General features: G+C 38.9%; 1 protein-coding gene across 1 annotated transcript in view; it reads left to right on the top strand.

Annotated features, from left to right (window-relative positions):
• The window catches only part of ARHGAP28 (Rho GTPase activating protein 28), a 154407-nt gene that overhangs the window by 72996 nt on the left and 66376 nt on the right, over nucleotides 1-15035 (top strand). Inside the window, exon 2 of the mRNA XM_082641422.1 lies at nucleotides 13695-13897. Coding sequence (XP_082497548.1) covers nucleotides 13695-13897 — 203 coding nt within the window. The remainder of the gene's footprint in view (nucleotides 1-13694; nucleotides 13898-15035) is intronic.

Here is a 15035-nt window from a genome sequence, read left to right as displayed (position 1 = left end):
GAAGTTCACTTGATAAATTTTTAGTATACACACCAATGTATATACACACATTCCTGGCTTTGTTTGAACTCTGGAAATTTTTTGGGTTATAGCTCTCTGGTTCTTTCCTCAGGAGTTAATTTTTACCAGTTCTTGCAAAGGTTTTACTTATGCAGCCCTGATAGGTGTTTAACCAAAGAGTCAAGGCAACCTCTATGCCAATTCCTGGAGCAGTTTCACTTTGTAGATCCTGCCATTCTGGATTTGCTGTCAGAGGTCAGATACTGAACTACTAAAGCCATTCATCTCCAGTGCAGGGAGATCTTCAGAGCCCTACCACATGAAGTGTCAGCCAGTGTGAAACTAGTTATTTGATTCTCTTTTGGTGAAACTTACAGCTCTTGTCTTTCCAAAGTTCACTTCTAACATGGGCATTCAGGTTACCAGTCTGTGCTTTTCTTTGTCATGCTGTGAGAAGGACTTTGAGGACCCTAGTCCCAACAGTTGTTTTTATGGCATTTAGAGAGTGTGAAGTGCTCTGACTGCTGGCTCTTTGATTTGCTCAAGGAATTTATCTGGTGATGAACAGTGTTTTGAGTAAATTGGAGAGGGTGAGATAGAGTACTAATTTAAAACGACTTCAATTGGATGATGGTGATGATGATGATTACCAATAGCAACAGTAACAAAAATGTGAATTTAGAATGTATTTTAGTTTAACCTGGCTATGACACCTGGGAATTGTCTCTATATGCCACAGGGAAAGCTGAGTAAAATGGGAGTCTTAGCTTCTACTACCTTGAATGGTTTTAAAATAGAATGAATTATTGACACTATTTCAATAAATTTTAATATATTCTAATATACCAAGCAATGGATAAATTAAAAATGGGATTTATGTTTAATAGTGCTAATATATTACTTTTTTATTGGATATATAGCAGTTGTTTTTTTAATGTGTGTTATCTGTCTATATTTTATATACAACTTAGATAATTGGTGTATTTGGTCTGCTATACTTGCCGATCTTATTAGTTCACTTTCAGATTTTCAGAGAACTTTGTTTTTTAAAAAATCTTTATTTTGTGGGACACTTTTGCATGTAGCGCTCTTTGTTCTTTAATGAAAACTGACTGTGGACATAATTTCCAACATATTTTATGATAAAAATATTACCCACTTAATTTTTTTATCATGTGCTCTTTAAGAAATACATTAAGGGGACAAAGAGGATAATCTCTAATGTGAAAACGTGAAGCTTTATTTATTTATTTATTTTGGTGAGTGGGTGAAGAATAAAGCATAAATGAATTAGGAGACTGGTGGTCAGGGGAGAAGAGCATGGAATAAGGCATCAGGAGACCAAGTTTGCAGTTCTAGTTCTCAATAATTAGCTGTGTGATTTTGGGTGAGTTGCTTAACCTCTCTGAGCTTCATTTTTCTTATCTTTAAAATGTGGTATTTTATTTGGCATTTCTCAGATTCCCTCTTAGCTCTCCAATTCTAGGATCCTCTGTTTCATTGGAAATCCTAGTTATGGCTCTCCAATTCAAAGCTGTTTGTAGGGAAGTTAGGAAACAGCTGTCTTAAAGTTAGACAGTGAAAACAAATGGAATACAAAATGGTTATTGCTCAAATGGACCCTGTGGAATTAAAGCCATCATGGAGTGAGTCTGAGTGGGGAAAAGTATATTGCGAAAGAAGAGAAATCAATTTGGATAATTATTCATCCAAATGGCCAACTCCTGTCAGAATATGATAAATTGGATTTATATTCTACTTTGGATTCTATACCAAATAGTTTAAAGCTGAGCTGATTCCAGTGCCCCTGAGGAAGAAGGTCAGTCCCACTTCAGGGAAAGCCTTGTCGGGATGGACCACAGAGCTCTTTAAGGCCACATGAAAGGTTCTATCCACATGAGAATGACCACGTGGGACTGCCTGAGACTCCCAGAGATCCTATTTGTGCTTCTGTCCTGCTATTATTGAATTTCTGGAGCTGGAGAGAGGCAACAGACAAAGGAAATTGAAAAACAGTACAAGGATGCAGTAGAAGAACATTTTCACATTGCATGGCTGAGCATTAATGGCTGGGTAATAATGATAATAAATACAGACCAGAGATGTGAAGGAAACAGAGGTTGAGTGGTTACATTCCAGCAAATCATCACAGCACCAGAGAGGCACACAGGGAGCTGGAAAACAAAGGCAGACCCTCAGTAGACACCAGAATGGGGGACTCATCTGTTTAATTACTTTGAAAGCCAGACATAGCAATACCAGCCACAGCAGGCTCCTCAAAACTATGTAATAAAAATATATACTGCTATTTGGTACTGAAAAGTAGAGGGAATATGTAGCTTACATTTGATATTAAAAGACATCCTTTAAAAATTACTTCCAGAGCCTGTGCTCCACAATGGAAGAGGCCACAACAGTGAGAAGCCCGCGTACCGCAAAAAAAAAAAAAAAAAAAAAAAATTACTTATCCAGGTTACGTAGAGAACAGTAATCTCAGAAGCACAAAACATATAGGTCACCAGGACTCTTATAGTGACACGTGTCGCTGAATTGATAAAGAATAGAATTCTATTAAAGAGCAAGGGAAAGCTGCTTTTTGCTCATATTCTGTTTTATAGATTCTTTCCTGGGCATCTCCTAATTTAGTTAAAAATATGAGCCTCTGAGCAATAATTAGGTGTCACCAAACTAGTCTTCCACTCATAATTTTAACTTATCCTTAAGGATAATGTGACAAGAGTCACTTGTGGGATTGACTGAGCTTCACCAAAATCAATATATACATCAAGCTCATAAACTGCATACTAGTTTTAAAACAGACAGAACATAAAACATTCACACTCGGTGATTTCCTTTGCCTGCATAGCAGACATTTCATCCTGTCTCTTGTTTAGATGATTATTATTTGAGCAGGTAGGGCCATTTCCCATCTGTGATTGTTATTCTTTGCTCAAAGCAGCCAGTAGTTTTTCATAGAAGTATCTTTCCTTTCTTTCTAAACCCCTGGGTATTTTTGCAAATTTGATTCTTTTTTGCATTTTCCTAAGTTTGCCTCAACTTTGAAATTCCAAAGTACTTTTCTTTGAAAAACAAAAAAAAAGACTTTATCTTTTTAGAGAAGTTTTGGGTTCACAGCAAAATTGAGGGGAAGGACCAGAGATTTCCCATATGCCCCCAGCCCCACACGTGCACAGCCTCTTCCATTAACAACACCCCTCTACCAGAGTGGTACATTTGTTACAATTGATAAACCTATATTGACACATCATAATCACCCAAAGTCCATAGTTTACATTCTGGGGGTTTGGACAAACGTGTGGTATCATACAGAAAAGTTTCACTGCCCTAAAAATCCTCTATGTTCCACGTGTTCATCCTTCCTTTCCCCCTCCCACTTCCCCTGCTGCCCCCAAGCCCTGGTAACCACTGATCTTTTTACTGTCTTCATAGTTTTGCCTTTTCCAGAATGTCATATAGCTGGAATCATACAGTATGTATCTAGTCTTTACAGATTATCTTCTTTCACTTAGTAATATGCATTTAAGATTCTCCCATGTCTTTACATGGCTTGATAGCTCATTTCTTTTTAGCAGTGAATAATATTCCATTATCTGGATATACCACTGTTTATCTATTTGCTTACTAAAGGACATCTTGGTGGCTTCCATATTTTGTCAGTTATGAACATAGAACTCCTATGAATATCCATGTGCAGCTTTTTGTGTGAACATAAGTTTTCAACTCCTTTGGGTAAATACTGAGGAGAGAGCGATTGCTGGATTTACAGTAAGAGTGTGCTTAGCTTTAAGAAACCACCAAGCTGTCTTCCAAAGTGGCTGCACTATTTTGCATTCCCACCTACAATGAATGAGAATTCTTCTTGCTCCACATCCTCGCCAGGGTTTTGTATTGTCAGTGTCAAAGCACTCGTAATTATCAAAATTAAAAAAAAAAGAAAGGTGGGGCTTCCCTGGTGGCGCAGTGGTTGAGAGTCCGCCTGCCGATGCAGGGGACACGGGTTCGTGCCCTGGTCCGGGAAGATCCCACATGCCGCGGAGTGGCTGGGCCCGTGAGCCATGGCCACTGAGCCTGCACGTCCGGAGCCTGTGCTCCGCAACGGGAGAGGCCACAGCAGTGAGAGGCCCGCGTATCGCAAGGAAAAAAAAAAAAAAAAAAAGAAAGGTGATCTTTTTCTCATACAATTAAAAAATTGAGATATAATTTATATAACATAAAATTCATCCTTCTAAAGTGTACAGTTCAGTGGTTTTTAGTATGTTCACAAGTTGTGATACCATCACCACTAATTCCAGAACATGTTCATCATTCCAAAAAGAAACCCCACACCCATTAGCAATCACTCTCTACTCCTCCCTCCCCTCAGCCAAAGTAGGGGAAATTTAAGAACCATTCTATTTTGGTTTTGTCATGTGTATGTTTGTTATGTATCCACATAAGTGATGTATTATACTTAAGTGGTAACTGTACAAGCATTGATTTTAGTTAGTGGCTTTTCTTGGTAGAGCAGTAGACAGAACATAACAGGTTACTTTCCTTCAAAGTCAAGCATGTGGAGTTGCTTTCCTTTCACAGTAGAAGTACAGAAAAACCTGCTGTCCTCCCACCTCCAGGAAAAGGTTCTGTCATTCTCTCTTACAGAAGAGCTTGTGGCCCCATTTGAGCCCCCGCCTTTGTAAATACTGGAGTTCAGTGTATAATAGTTGGAAGTTATTATTTCCTCATTCTCACTTTTCCCATTTCTAGCCCAGTGCCTGTGCTCAGAGGTGATACACGCTGCATAAGGATTTAATTGCTGCTGTGAACCTCAATTGGTTAAAAAGAATTCTAGCTTTCAAAACCATTTCAAATATTCCCTGCTGAGTGACTGCGGTTTGTTTGCTGTTTTAAGCCTTCCCTTAATCTACAAACACATTTTTCTGTATCTTTTTCTGCCAACAGAGAGGTTCAGGCAGACCTGTTTACCTTTTGAAGGAAAAGCTTCATCAGCTTTCTCCTCATTCCCCTAGGAGGGCTGAGGAAGGTCAGGAACAGAAGAGAAAACTGGGCTGGCAGGATGCGAAGGAGAGGATGCCAGAATGATAGTGAAAGACCGAGTCAGGGAGCCTGAGAAAGAGCGGGAACCTCCTCTGTGTTCTTGCGTCTATTAATCTGAAACCATAGCTTCTTTTTTTTTTTTTTATCACCACTGCCTTTCAAGTGCTTTTTCCAAGACGTCCAAGTTGAGCTTGTTTATAAGCATGTTCGAATCCAAAGATATTTAGAAGCCAGAGCCTGAAAACAAGGGATTTGTCCTCTTTCTTTCTCATGCTGAGTGGCCTCCCCAGGAAGCTAAGAGGGCAGACAGCAGCATTGCTGGGACTGTACCCAGCATCTGTCTCAGAGAGCGAGAGGTTTCTCTTGCAAGAACCCTGCTGCACAGGCCCACTGCGGTCAGGGTCCAAGATGATTTCTCTAGATGGTCATGCTGTGCCGCCACTGCCACCGGCCTCATTCAGTGATAATGACAGTGGGGAATGCAGTCTTATTCTTTCAGAAAGAGAAGGGGAAATCTTTCATTTTGATATATTCTTCCTAAAATGTTTGGAATATGTTTGATTTGAGAGCAATGTGAATATATTCCCTGCATATTCAGGCAGGGAGATCTTTAGCAGGAACGAAGTTTAACTCCATAGTGTACTGATCAAGACCAGACCAAGACTGGGGTTAAGCCAATAATTCGGTCACCTTTAAAATGGAAAATCATTACATTAGATCCCACCTTCCTTTAGGTGGCAGGTTACTGACTGTCTAATCTTACTTGAATAGTCTCCTTAGTGGGGTGGAGATGGTGTCTCATCTTACCCCACCCCAAATGGCTTATTAAAGTATTTCTTCTAGGTATATCACTTAGGAATCATTTGGACTGCAAGTAGCAATAACAACAGCAACAGAGATTACAGTAGTTTTTAAAAATAGGAGTTTATTTTTCTCACATTTCTGGAAGTCCAGAGAATAGGCAGCATCTGATGTTATTTCTGAGACTCAATAAGATCAAGGCTGGTCACTACAATTTTCATGGCTTTTTTCTCATAGTTGCAAGATGGCTGCTGAGGCACCAGTCATCTTGTCTACATTCCAATAAGGGAGAGGTAGGAAGAGAAAGGGGTAGCACCTATATGAGGAAAATAAAAGATTACACTGAAACCATGGAGAGGGATTTTTCTTATGTGACTTGGCCAGAATTGTGTCAGATGATCGCTTCTGGCCTAAGGGAGTTGGAGAAACAAGGCTTGGGAATGGGGTTGGATCAGAGACGAGTTCTGATAAATGCAGTTTTATTTATCTCATTATATTCCTAGTAAATTTTAGTGCTGCTGTGATATTTTACCACCCGTTTTAGCCTGACCCTAAACCTAGCCATAGGCATGCCAACAAATTAGTTAAATTATAGTAATAGCACATGGGATTACTACGTGCCATGCATTTTACATATATTTACTCAGTTAATCCTCATAATAACCCAGGGCATGTATGTGATTAATATTCCCATTTTACAGATCAGGAAATGGAGGCCCAAGGGTTCAATTCCTTTCTCAAGGTTGTGGATCTAGGAAGGGTCAGAGCCCACATTCAAATCTGGACCAGCTGTCTTCAGAGTTTTTCTCTAAATCACGATACTATATTCCTTCCCTGGTATAAAAATGTGTAGAGCTATACACAGATACGCAAATACCTGAGGAGACATTTGAAATTTAGAAGGATTACTGTAGGGAAAGCATTTGGAAAGAATTGAAAACGTGTGAATTCATGTCCTGGCTTCACTGTCCCTAGTCATTCATTCAGCAAATATTTCTGAGTTCCTGCTATTGGCCAGATACTGTGTAAATAAGACAGACACGGTTCCTCTATATTCTAGTGGGGAAAATAGTTCCCCAAAATGAAGTAGGTGAATAGATAAAGTGTATGTTGTTGATGAGTGAGAAGAAGGAAATGCAGAAAGCTGAGATGGTGGGTAATTGGAGAAATGCTATGTTAAGGTGGCCGGGAAAAGATCCCCTGAGGAGGCGACATTTACATTAGGAGCTGAATGATGAGAAGCATCTTGCCATGGAAATAGACAGAATGTTCCAGGTAGAGAAAAACGGTAAGAGAAAGGGAAGGAAGAGCTTGACTTTTTAGAGAAACCGAGAAAAGATTAGCAGGCCTGGTGCTAATGCTAGGGGAGAGTGATATAAGGTGAGACTGGATAAGACATTTGAGGACAGAACATGCTGGGCTATGATGTCATAGAAAAGAATATGCATTTTATTGTAATTGTGGTGGGAAGTTAATGTGTCTTCACTTTACTCTCTGTAACTGTTTCCCTCACTGTATACTGAGATGTATAATACTTGCTTTGACTACTTCAGGAGGTTAAGATAAGAATCAAAGGATGGAATGTGTATGATAGTAAATTGTTTCATGTGAAATTCTTTATAAAATAAATAATAAAGGCCACAGAGTATTTCTTAGCAAGAAGTATGTCTTTTTGAAATATTCTGTGGAATATACTCAGAACAGTTGAACTTGTGGTTAGAGCAAGCAATTCATTAGTAGATGCAGCATTTTAAAAATATCTGATGTGTGTACAGTGTTCTGTGGGAGTTCCATTTCCAGTTAGAACACAGACTAGGTTGTGGCCGATTATCTTTCTCACTGTTGCAACTAGAGAAGAGACGATGCATGTAAAATCATATGTTTTGAAGCTGTTTATAATGGAGAGCTGTGGACACAAAGAAGTCTAAAGGAACTCAGTTCCAGGGAGGGAAGAGCTCTTCCTAGGTGGGCAGAGCCCAGCAGTCACTTCAGTGTGTGTCTCTCCCTGAGTCTGTGTACTGCTGGGCAGAAGATCACTCCCTCGGCAGAAGGACTCTATGGGGAGAGGAGACACCCATGGGGCTGCCTGCACTGGCGCAAAAGGTTGGAATCTGTCAAAGCCCCAAATGCAGAGCTAGTTCTCCAAGTCTGACAACTCTCCCCCTTGGGATTTTGCTGAGAGCCCAGCAACACAGGAGGCTCGCGGCTAGGCTCTAAAGTAGAGAGCAATTCCTGTAGTCCTGTGGTGTTTATCCAAAAGCCCTGTTGAGGGAGGGACCTGTAATACACACAGGACAGATCAACCCCCTCAAAGCATTTGGAATCAGAGGTAACCTAAAACTGATGAAAGTTGCAACTCAGCCCAGACCCACCTCAGCTCCTTAAATGGGTTGAAGTGATCTGTACCTCATTTCAACTACCAGACAGAAAGCTTACCCTTCTTGGGGAAATTACTATTTACTCCAGTTTTCTAGAGTTCTTTTAAAAACAAAGTCAACAAAAAATTGTTTGTAAAAGAAAAGGAAAATATGATCCATAAACAATTGACTGTTCTTTTTAAATCAATACTAGCAGATGCACTGACAGCACGGATGTTGGCATTAAGAGACAAGAACTTTTAAATAACAATAATAAGTATGTTAAAAAGAAGACAGATAAAAGGGATAAAAGATGAATAATGTCAACAGAGAGATAGAATCTTTAAAAAGAACTAATAGGACATTCTTGATATGAAAAAGCATGGTATCAGAATTGAAGCATTCATTGGATGGTCTTAACTAGCACTGGGCACATAGAAGAAAAGAAAAGTGAACCTGAAGACAGGGTAGTAGAAGTTCCCTAAACTGAAGTACAAGGGGTGAGGGTTGGAGGGGAAACAAACATATCATGAAGGACATTTGGGACAATATCAAATGGTTGTGTTATTGGAGTTCCAGAAGAAGAGGAGAGAGAGAGTTGGACAGAAAAAATACTTGAAGAGAAAATGGGTGACTACCCTAAAGTTGATGAAATACATCTACCCACAGATTCAAGAAGCTCAGTAAACCTTAAGTAGAATAAATACAAATAAAACAATCTAGGTATTTTATAATTAAGCTTCTAAAAACAAAAGATAAAGGGAAAAAATCTATTAAAAGCAGTTAGAGAGGAGGAACATTATATTTAGAAGCATGTCAGTAAGAGTTATAATTGACTTTTCATCAGAATCAAGGATACAGAAGACAATGGAATGCCATCTTTAAAAGGATTATAAAAACAACAATAAATCTGCCAGCCTAGAGTCCTATGCCCAGGAAATATATTCATCAAAGATGAAGGTGAATTAAAGACATATTCAGAAAGAAATATGAGGGGATTTGTTGCCAGCAGATCCATAGTACAAGAAATCCTAAAGAAAAAGAGAGGAAATACCAAAGGAGGTTCTCAAAACCGATTAGAATGATCTGTTATGGATACATGGACATGCAGGAATGATGAAGAGCCCCAGAAAGGATAAACATAAAAGACTACTTATTTAATTTTTAAAAAGGTTATTGACTTTCTAAAAGAGACAAAAATAATAACCATTGTGGGGTGTAAACATGTGAAGAAGCAACATGTATGACAATAGTAATATAATAAGGGGTGGAGGGAGAATTAAACTCCTTATACGTTATTTGCATTGTTCTGAAGTTGTAGCATCTCCAGTAATCATTAAAATATAATATAAGGTATTTCTAAAAACATTATGGAGGGGAAAATGGAATAGTAAAATCTTAAAAAATTTTTTTTTTGTTAATGCCACTTTGAATTTATGGTAATTATCATCCACTTAAATCTAATTTTAAACCTAATGGTGTTTTGGGACTTCCCTGGAGGTCCAGTGGTTAGGACTCCGTGTCTCCACTGCAGGGGGCCCGGGTTCAATCCCTGGTCTTGGGAACTAAGATCCTGCATGCCGCATGGTGTGACTAAAAAAACCCCACAAACCTAATGGTGTTTTCCCAACAAAAGTTGCTATATAATGCTGTGTAACAGTTGCATTCTGTTTTTCATGTAGAGTTTTCCTGGTATTGTTTTGGAATAAAAAATGACAAACAGCTGATGAAGCTGAAGCTCTGTTTATCCTAATATGGTGAGGTTTGAAGCTGTGAGGCTCATCAAAGTGGTGGATGAGCCCAAGCATCACAATTACGTAATACTTTAAGACTGTAAGGTCATGGTCCCTACTCTACCCTGGGGTGAAGGGGGAAATATTTGGATCCCTAACTAAAAAAGTGAGAACTCTTCCAAATGTGCTTATCCAAAAAATGCTGTTTGACTTATTTGCCAAAAAAAATAGTTGACCATTGCAATTAAAGGATTCTTTGGGTGGATTGTCTCAGATGAAACCAGTGTGTTGCGCAGATGTTCGTGACCTGTATTTCACCTCCAATCCTCCTGCTCCCAGCAGAAGTTTATGAAGATCTCTTCTCTGAGATTCTACCAGTATTCCCTTTGCATGAGTAAGAAACTGGTCTGTAACCAGAAGAATCATTATTAGCCCTAAATATATATGCTCCTCATCTTCTAAGATTCACTTAATATTTCCCAAATTTCTCACTTTTTCAAACATTTTCAGTGCTTAAGTATAACTGCATGTTTTCTTAATTTCTAAGAGAAATGGTGCTGTTCCATGCAGCCATTGAGGTGTTGTCTCTGTACTGGCATGGAAAAGATACGTATGACATGTTTTTGAGTGGGGAAAGCAAAGCAGCTTATAGAACAATATGATATGATACAGGTGGGAAGAAACCTTCAGCTTCCGCTTTATAAATTGTGTATTACTTAAACTTTTATGCTTATAATATACTGCCTTATAATTTTTTTTTTTTTTTTTTCTTTTTGCGGTATGCGGGCCTCTCACTGTTGTGGCCTCCCCCGTTGCGGAGCACAGGCTCCGGATGCGCAGGCCCAGCGGCCATGGCTCACGGGCCCAGCCGCTCCGCGGCATATGGGATCCTCCCAGACCGGGGCACGAACCCGTATCCCCTGCATCGGCAGGCGGACTCTCAACCACTGCGCCACCAGGGAGGCCCTGCCTTATAATTTTTAAAAACTTAGTCCATGTCTTCTGTTAAGACTGTGAATTTTTTATAAGTCATATTGATTTTCAAAGAATAACCTAAAAAAAAAAACTGGAACTAGAGAAAGTTTTGGGCATCTATATACTTTTTCCTGAATATGATACACGGAGGACAGTAGGCTGTGTGAGCAGTGGTAATTGATTACAGTTTCACAGAAATAGATGTTTATATACTATAATTCTATGAATTCATTAGTGGCTTTCAAAAGAGAAAAGGCTGAAGAGCCTAAAAATAATAAAGGGAGCAGTAACTGCCTTCATAACCTGTGTTGATTTCCTGTGTATTTCAACCACTAGAATGTGTCTGTCTTGTCAAACTGTGAAGAATTTAGTGAAGAACTCTTATCACCCAATTATCAAAGCGACATAAAATTTTTATCACACAGCAAAGAATAAAAAAAATAAAAGTGGATATCTAATATTTTCCTGAAATGCTCTGAGTTTTAAAAATAAGTTGGCTAACTCACTGCAAAACTAGAACTACTTACAGTCTGGTACAGTCTCAGGATCAATGATCAAATTCTAGAAATTTATACTAAAGGTGATTGAGAAATCTAGGATTCCTAGAGGTATAGACCATATGAGCACATGGAACTTTTTTCTTATTCCCCTTTCTTTTTGTACTCTCACGCATATCAGCGTGCTTTACATATGCTCTAGGACACGGCTAAGTTTGGTAGTAATCCACTGCTGCTCTGAATGTCAAAATTGAATTGCCCTAAGCGAGTCAGAATGCCACGGTTGGACATTACTATGTCATTGCTCTTTCCATCTGGATTTCTTGTTTTGGATAAAACAGCTCTGACCACACATTGATTAAGTAGTCTCAACTTTTTGGTTCAATTCCACCTGGACCCAAGGAGAAGAAACCAAGTGTGGAGGAGTTCTTTGACAGGAGTTGCGTACACACTCCAACTGGAAAATTAAAAAGAAAAAAAAATCACGTAAGAATAAGAGCAGAAGATCATACTGCATAGAGTAATTCAGTCATCCTTCCTGGTTGAGGACTGAAGTGTTGTATGTAGTCAAACATTCTGTTCCTAAGAAGTGTAATATTTGTCAATCATATATCATAGAGTCAAACATTTAAAAATGTTTCCAGCTTTATTGAGATAGAATTGACATATAACATGGGGTAAATTTAAGGAGTACGACCTGAAGATTTGATATATGTATATATTGCTAAATGATTACCACAATAAGGTTAGTTAACACATCCACCACCTCACATAAAATATTTTATTTTTATGTAAATCTCCAAACTCTCTCAGAATTCCAGCATTTTGGCATCTGTCTCCCCTACTGTGTCTCTTGTTTTTTAGACTAACATCTGTTGGATGTTTTTATGTCCTAAATGCTTTACACATGCTAACTCACTTAGTCCTCGCAGCAATCCCACGAGGAAAGCACCCCATGGAGCTGCTCTGTGCCTTGTTCAGCTGTTGTCTGCTAGGCTAGCAGTGGTCCTGCTGGGTGGTGATGCCTGGAGCTTCGCTGCCCCCCTAAGCATTTGGGCCTTTCCCCTGGTGGTGATCTGGTTCTCCCTGAACTGAGTTAGTGCCCCACTTCCCCATCCTAATACAGAGTTTTTCCGTTTAATGTCATGGATTATTTCCTCTCGTTAGCTCATTTTCTCAACAGCCAACTTTTAAAAAATGTATCTTTAAATTTAAAAATATTTGTTTTTAAATTCTGGTAAAATGTGCGACGTAAAATTGACCATATTCACCCCTTTAAGCCTGCAGCTCAGTGGCATGAAGCACATTCACACTGTGCAACCGTCTCCACCCTCCAGCTCCAGAACTTGTTCATCTTGTAAAACTGAAACTCTCTACCTGTTAAACAATAACTCGCCATGCCTCTTTCCCCGCAGACCCTTACAACCACCATTCTACTTCCTGTCTCTAGGCGTTTGACTACTTTAGGTCCCTCATATAAGTGGAATCATACATACAGCATTTGTTTTTCTGTGACTGGCTTATTTCACTTAGCCTGATGTCCTCAAGGTTCATCCATGTTGTAGCATGTGTCAGAATTTCCTTTCTTTTTAAGGCTCAATAATATTTCGTTGTATGAATAGACCACATTTTGCTTATCCATCGGTCTGTCAGTGGACGTTTAAGTTGCTTCTGCCTTGTGGCTATTGTGAATCACTATTATGAACATGGATGTACATGTATCTCTTCAAGACTCTGCTTTCAGTTCTTTTGTATGTATAGTCAGTGGAATTGCTGGATATCACAGTAGTTCTGCTAGATTTTTTGATGGACTGCCATGCTGTTTTCCACAGAGGCTGTACCATTTTACATTTCCACCAGCAATGAACAAGGGTTCCAGTTTCTCTGCATCATCGCCAATGCTTATTTTGTTTAATAGTACCCACCCCACTGGATGTGAGCAGCCAGATTTTTTCACTCTTCTCTGACATCACCTTAGATACTTTACAGGGGCTAACTTTTACTATATATGTTTTGACTAATATGAACAACTTCCCACTTTATGAGTGTGTGAAAGGTATAAAAAGTAGTTTTGTGGTAATTCCCACATGGCCACAAAGTCATTATGAATTATAGAGAATGAAAAGGACGGGGCCACCACTGACTGGAGGTTATTCCCTCAAGCCCCTCTCTATCACACTAACTCCATCTCTCCATTGATATCACACCTAAATTTAATTTTGTGATTTGTAACCTGAGACACTGATTTTCGTTAACAGATACTATTCTTTTCTCAGAAAATCCATTTCTCGCTGCCGAAGAATTAGCAGGATGCTCTCCAATGAATCCTTACAATCCCCGGCATTCAGCCGCTCCAACTCTCAAGCCTCCATAGACAGCGCCTCCATGGAGGATTTCTGGCGGGAAATAGAAAGTATCAAAGAGAACAGCCTGGGAGTTCAGGAAGAGCAGACGCCAGCTGAGGCCAAGCCCCTGGATGGTGAGATGCTAGATTGGTCTTCCCCTGTGCTGTCTTTCTTTGTATGCTCTCTTATTCTGTTGACAGGTAGAAATCATTCCACTAGTAGTTTAACAAGTGAATCAGTAGAATTTGGCAAATCAGCTGCCTGCTCCCACTGATTTATATCTGCTGGTCTGGCTCAGGGTGGCTTCTGTGTAAGGTGACATGACCTGAAGGAGGGCTGTCAACACAATCCAGATTGATCCTTTACGTATCACCCCCTAGGGATGCTCTACCCGTCTGTTGACTTGATTCATAATCATCTAGCAGATTGAGTATTCTCATTTTGATGGCTTTTATATTTGTATACTTGACCATTAATTACCAAAAGAGAGAGACAGACAGAAAAAAAATTTACCAACATAATTCTGGATTAAAAATATTTAACTATGAAGCATGTACTAGCATTAATGTATTTAGAGAACGGATAATCTAGTACTTCACCAAATAAAAGCCATGTCAGATATGTCAATTATACTAGTTTCCAGTGAAATTAAACAAGAAGGTTGAGGACCCAAAAAGTATAATTGTCCGTAATTGTCAAAAAGTACAAAATTACTCACCTGAGATTAAAAGCATAGGTTATCTTCTCCAGGTACTACCTATCGACAAGTAAATGCTTAAGAAAGACTGAAGGTAGTTTAGCAAGTATCTAAGAATGTTTTCATTAGCCAGTGATTAACCTCAAGACAACTATCAAGATAAACTGAAACTTTAAAAAACTTTTTTGTTCTTTATTCCCTTTCTACAAGCCTATCCTTCTTAGATCTGAAAAACAATAGTTCAGATGTACCACAATTAGTATATTTCACTTAGCATTAGAAATAAAAAGTCCCACCACAGATTTAATGAAAATCCATTCAAGGGAACTGTCCTGCATCAGAGAAGGGTATTTTTATTCCTTTTCCTTACATACTTACATTTTGTCTTTTCAGATCCAGAAAGACACATAAAGGAAAATACCTCTTATTCTCCACTTCTTTTTTCTTACTAGCTAGCTAGCTATCTATATTAAAAATCATGAGTTCATACTGATAAACTCCAATTCCAATCCAACACCACAGAGTTTGTTGTTGTCTTCCATTTTTCTGTATTTATATCCCCCTTCTCCAATAAT

The sequence above is a fragment of the Mesoplodon mirus genome (genome assembly GCF_964341445.2).
Source record: "Mesoplodon mirus genome assembly, chromosome: 13".
In the NCBI taxonomy this organism is placed as follows: Eukaryota; Metazoa; Chordata; class Mammalia; order Artiodactyla; family Ziphiidae; genus Mesoplodon; species Mesoplodon mirus.
Note: the sequence above shows the minus strand (reverse complement) of the source record. Positions and strands in the feature narration are given on the sequence as shown.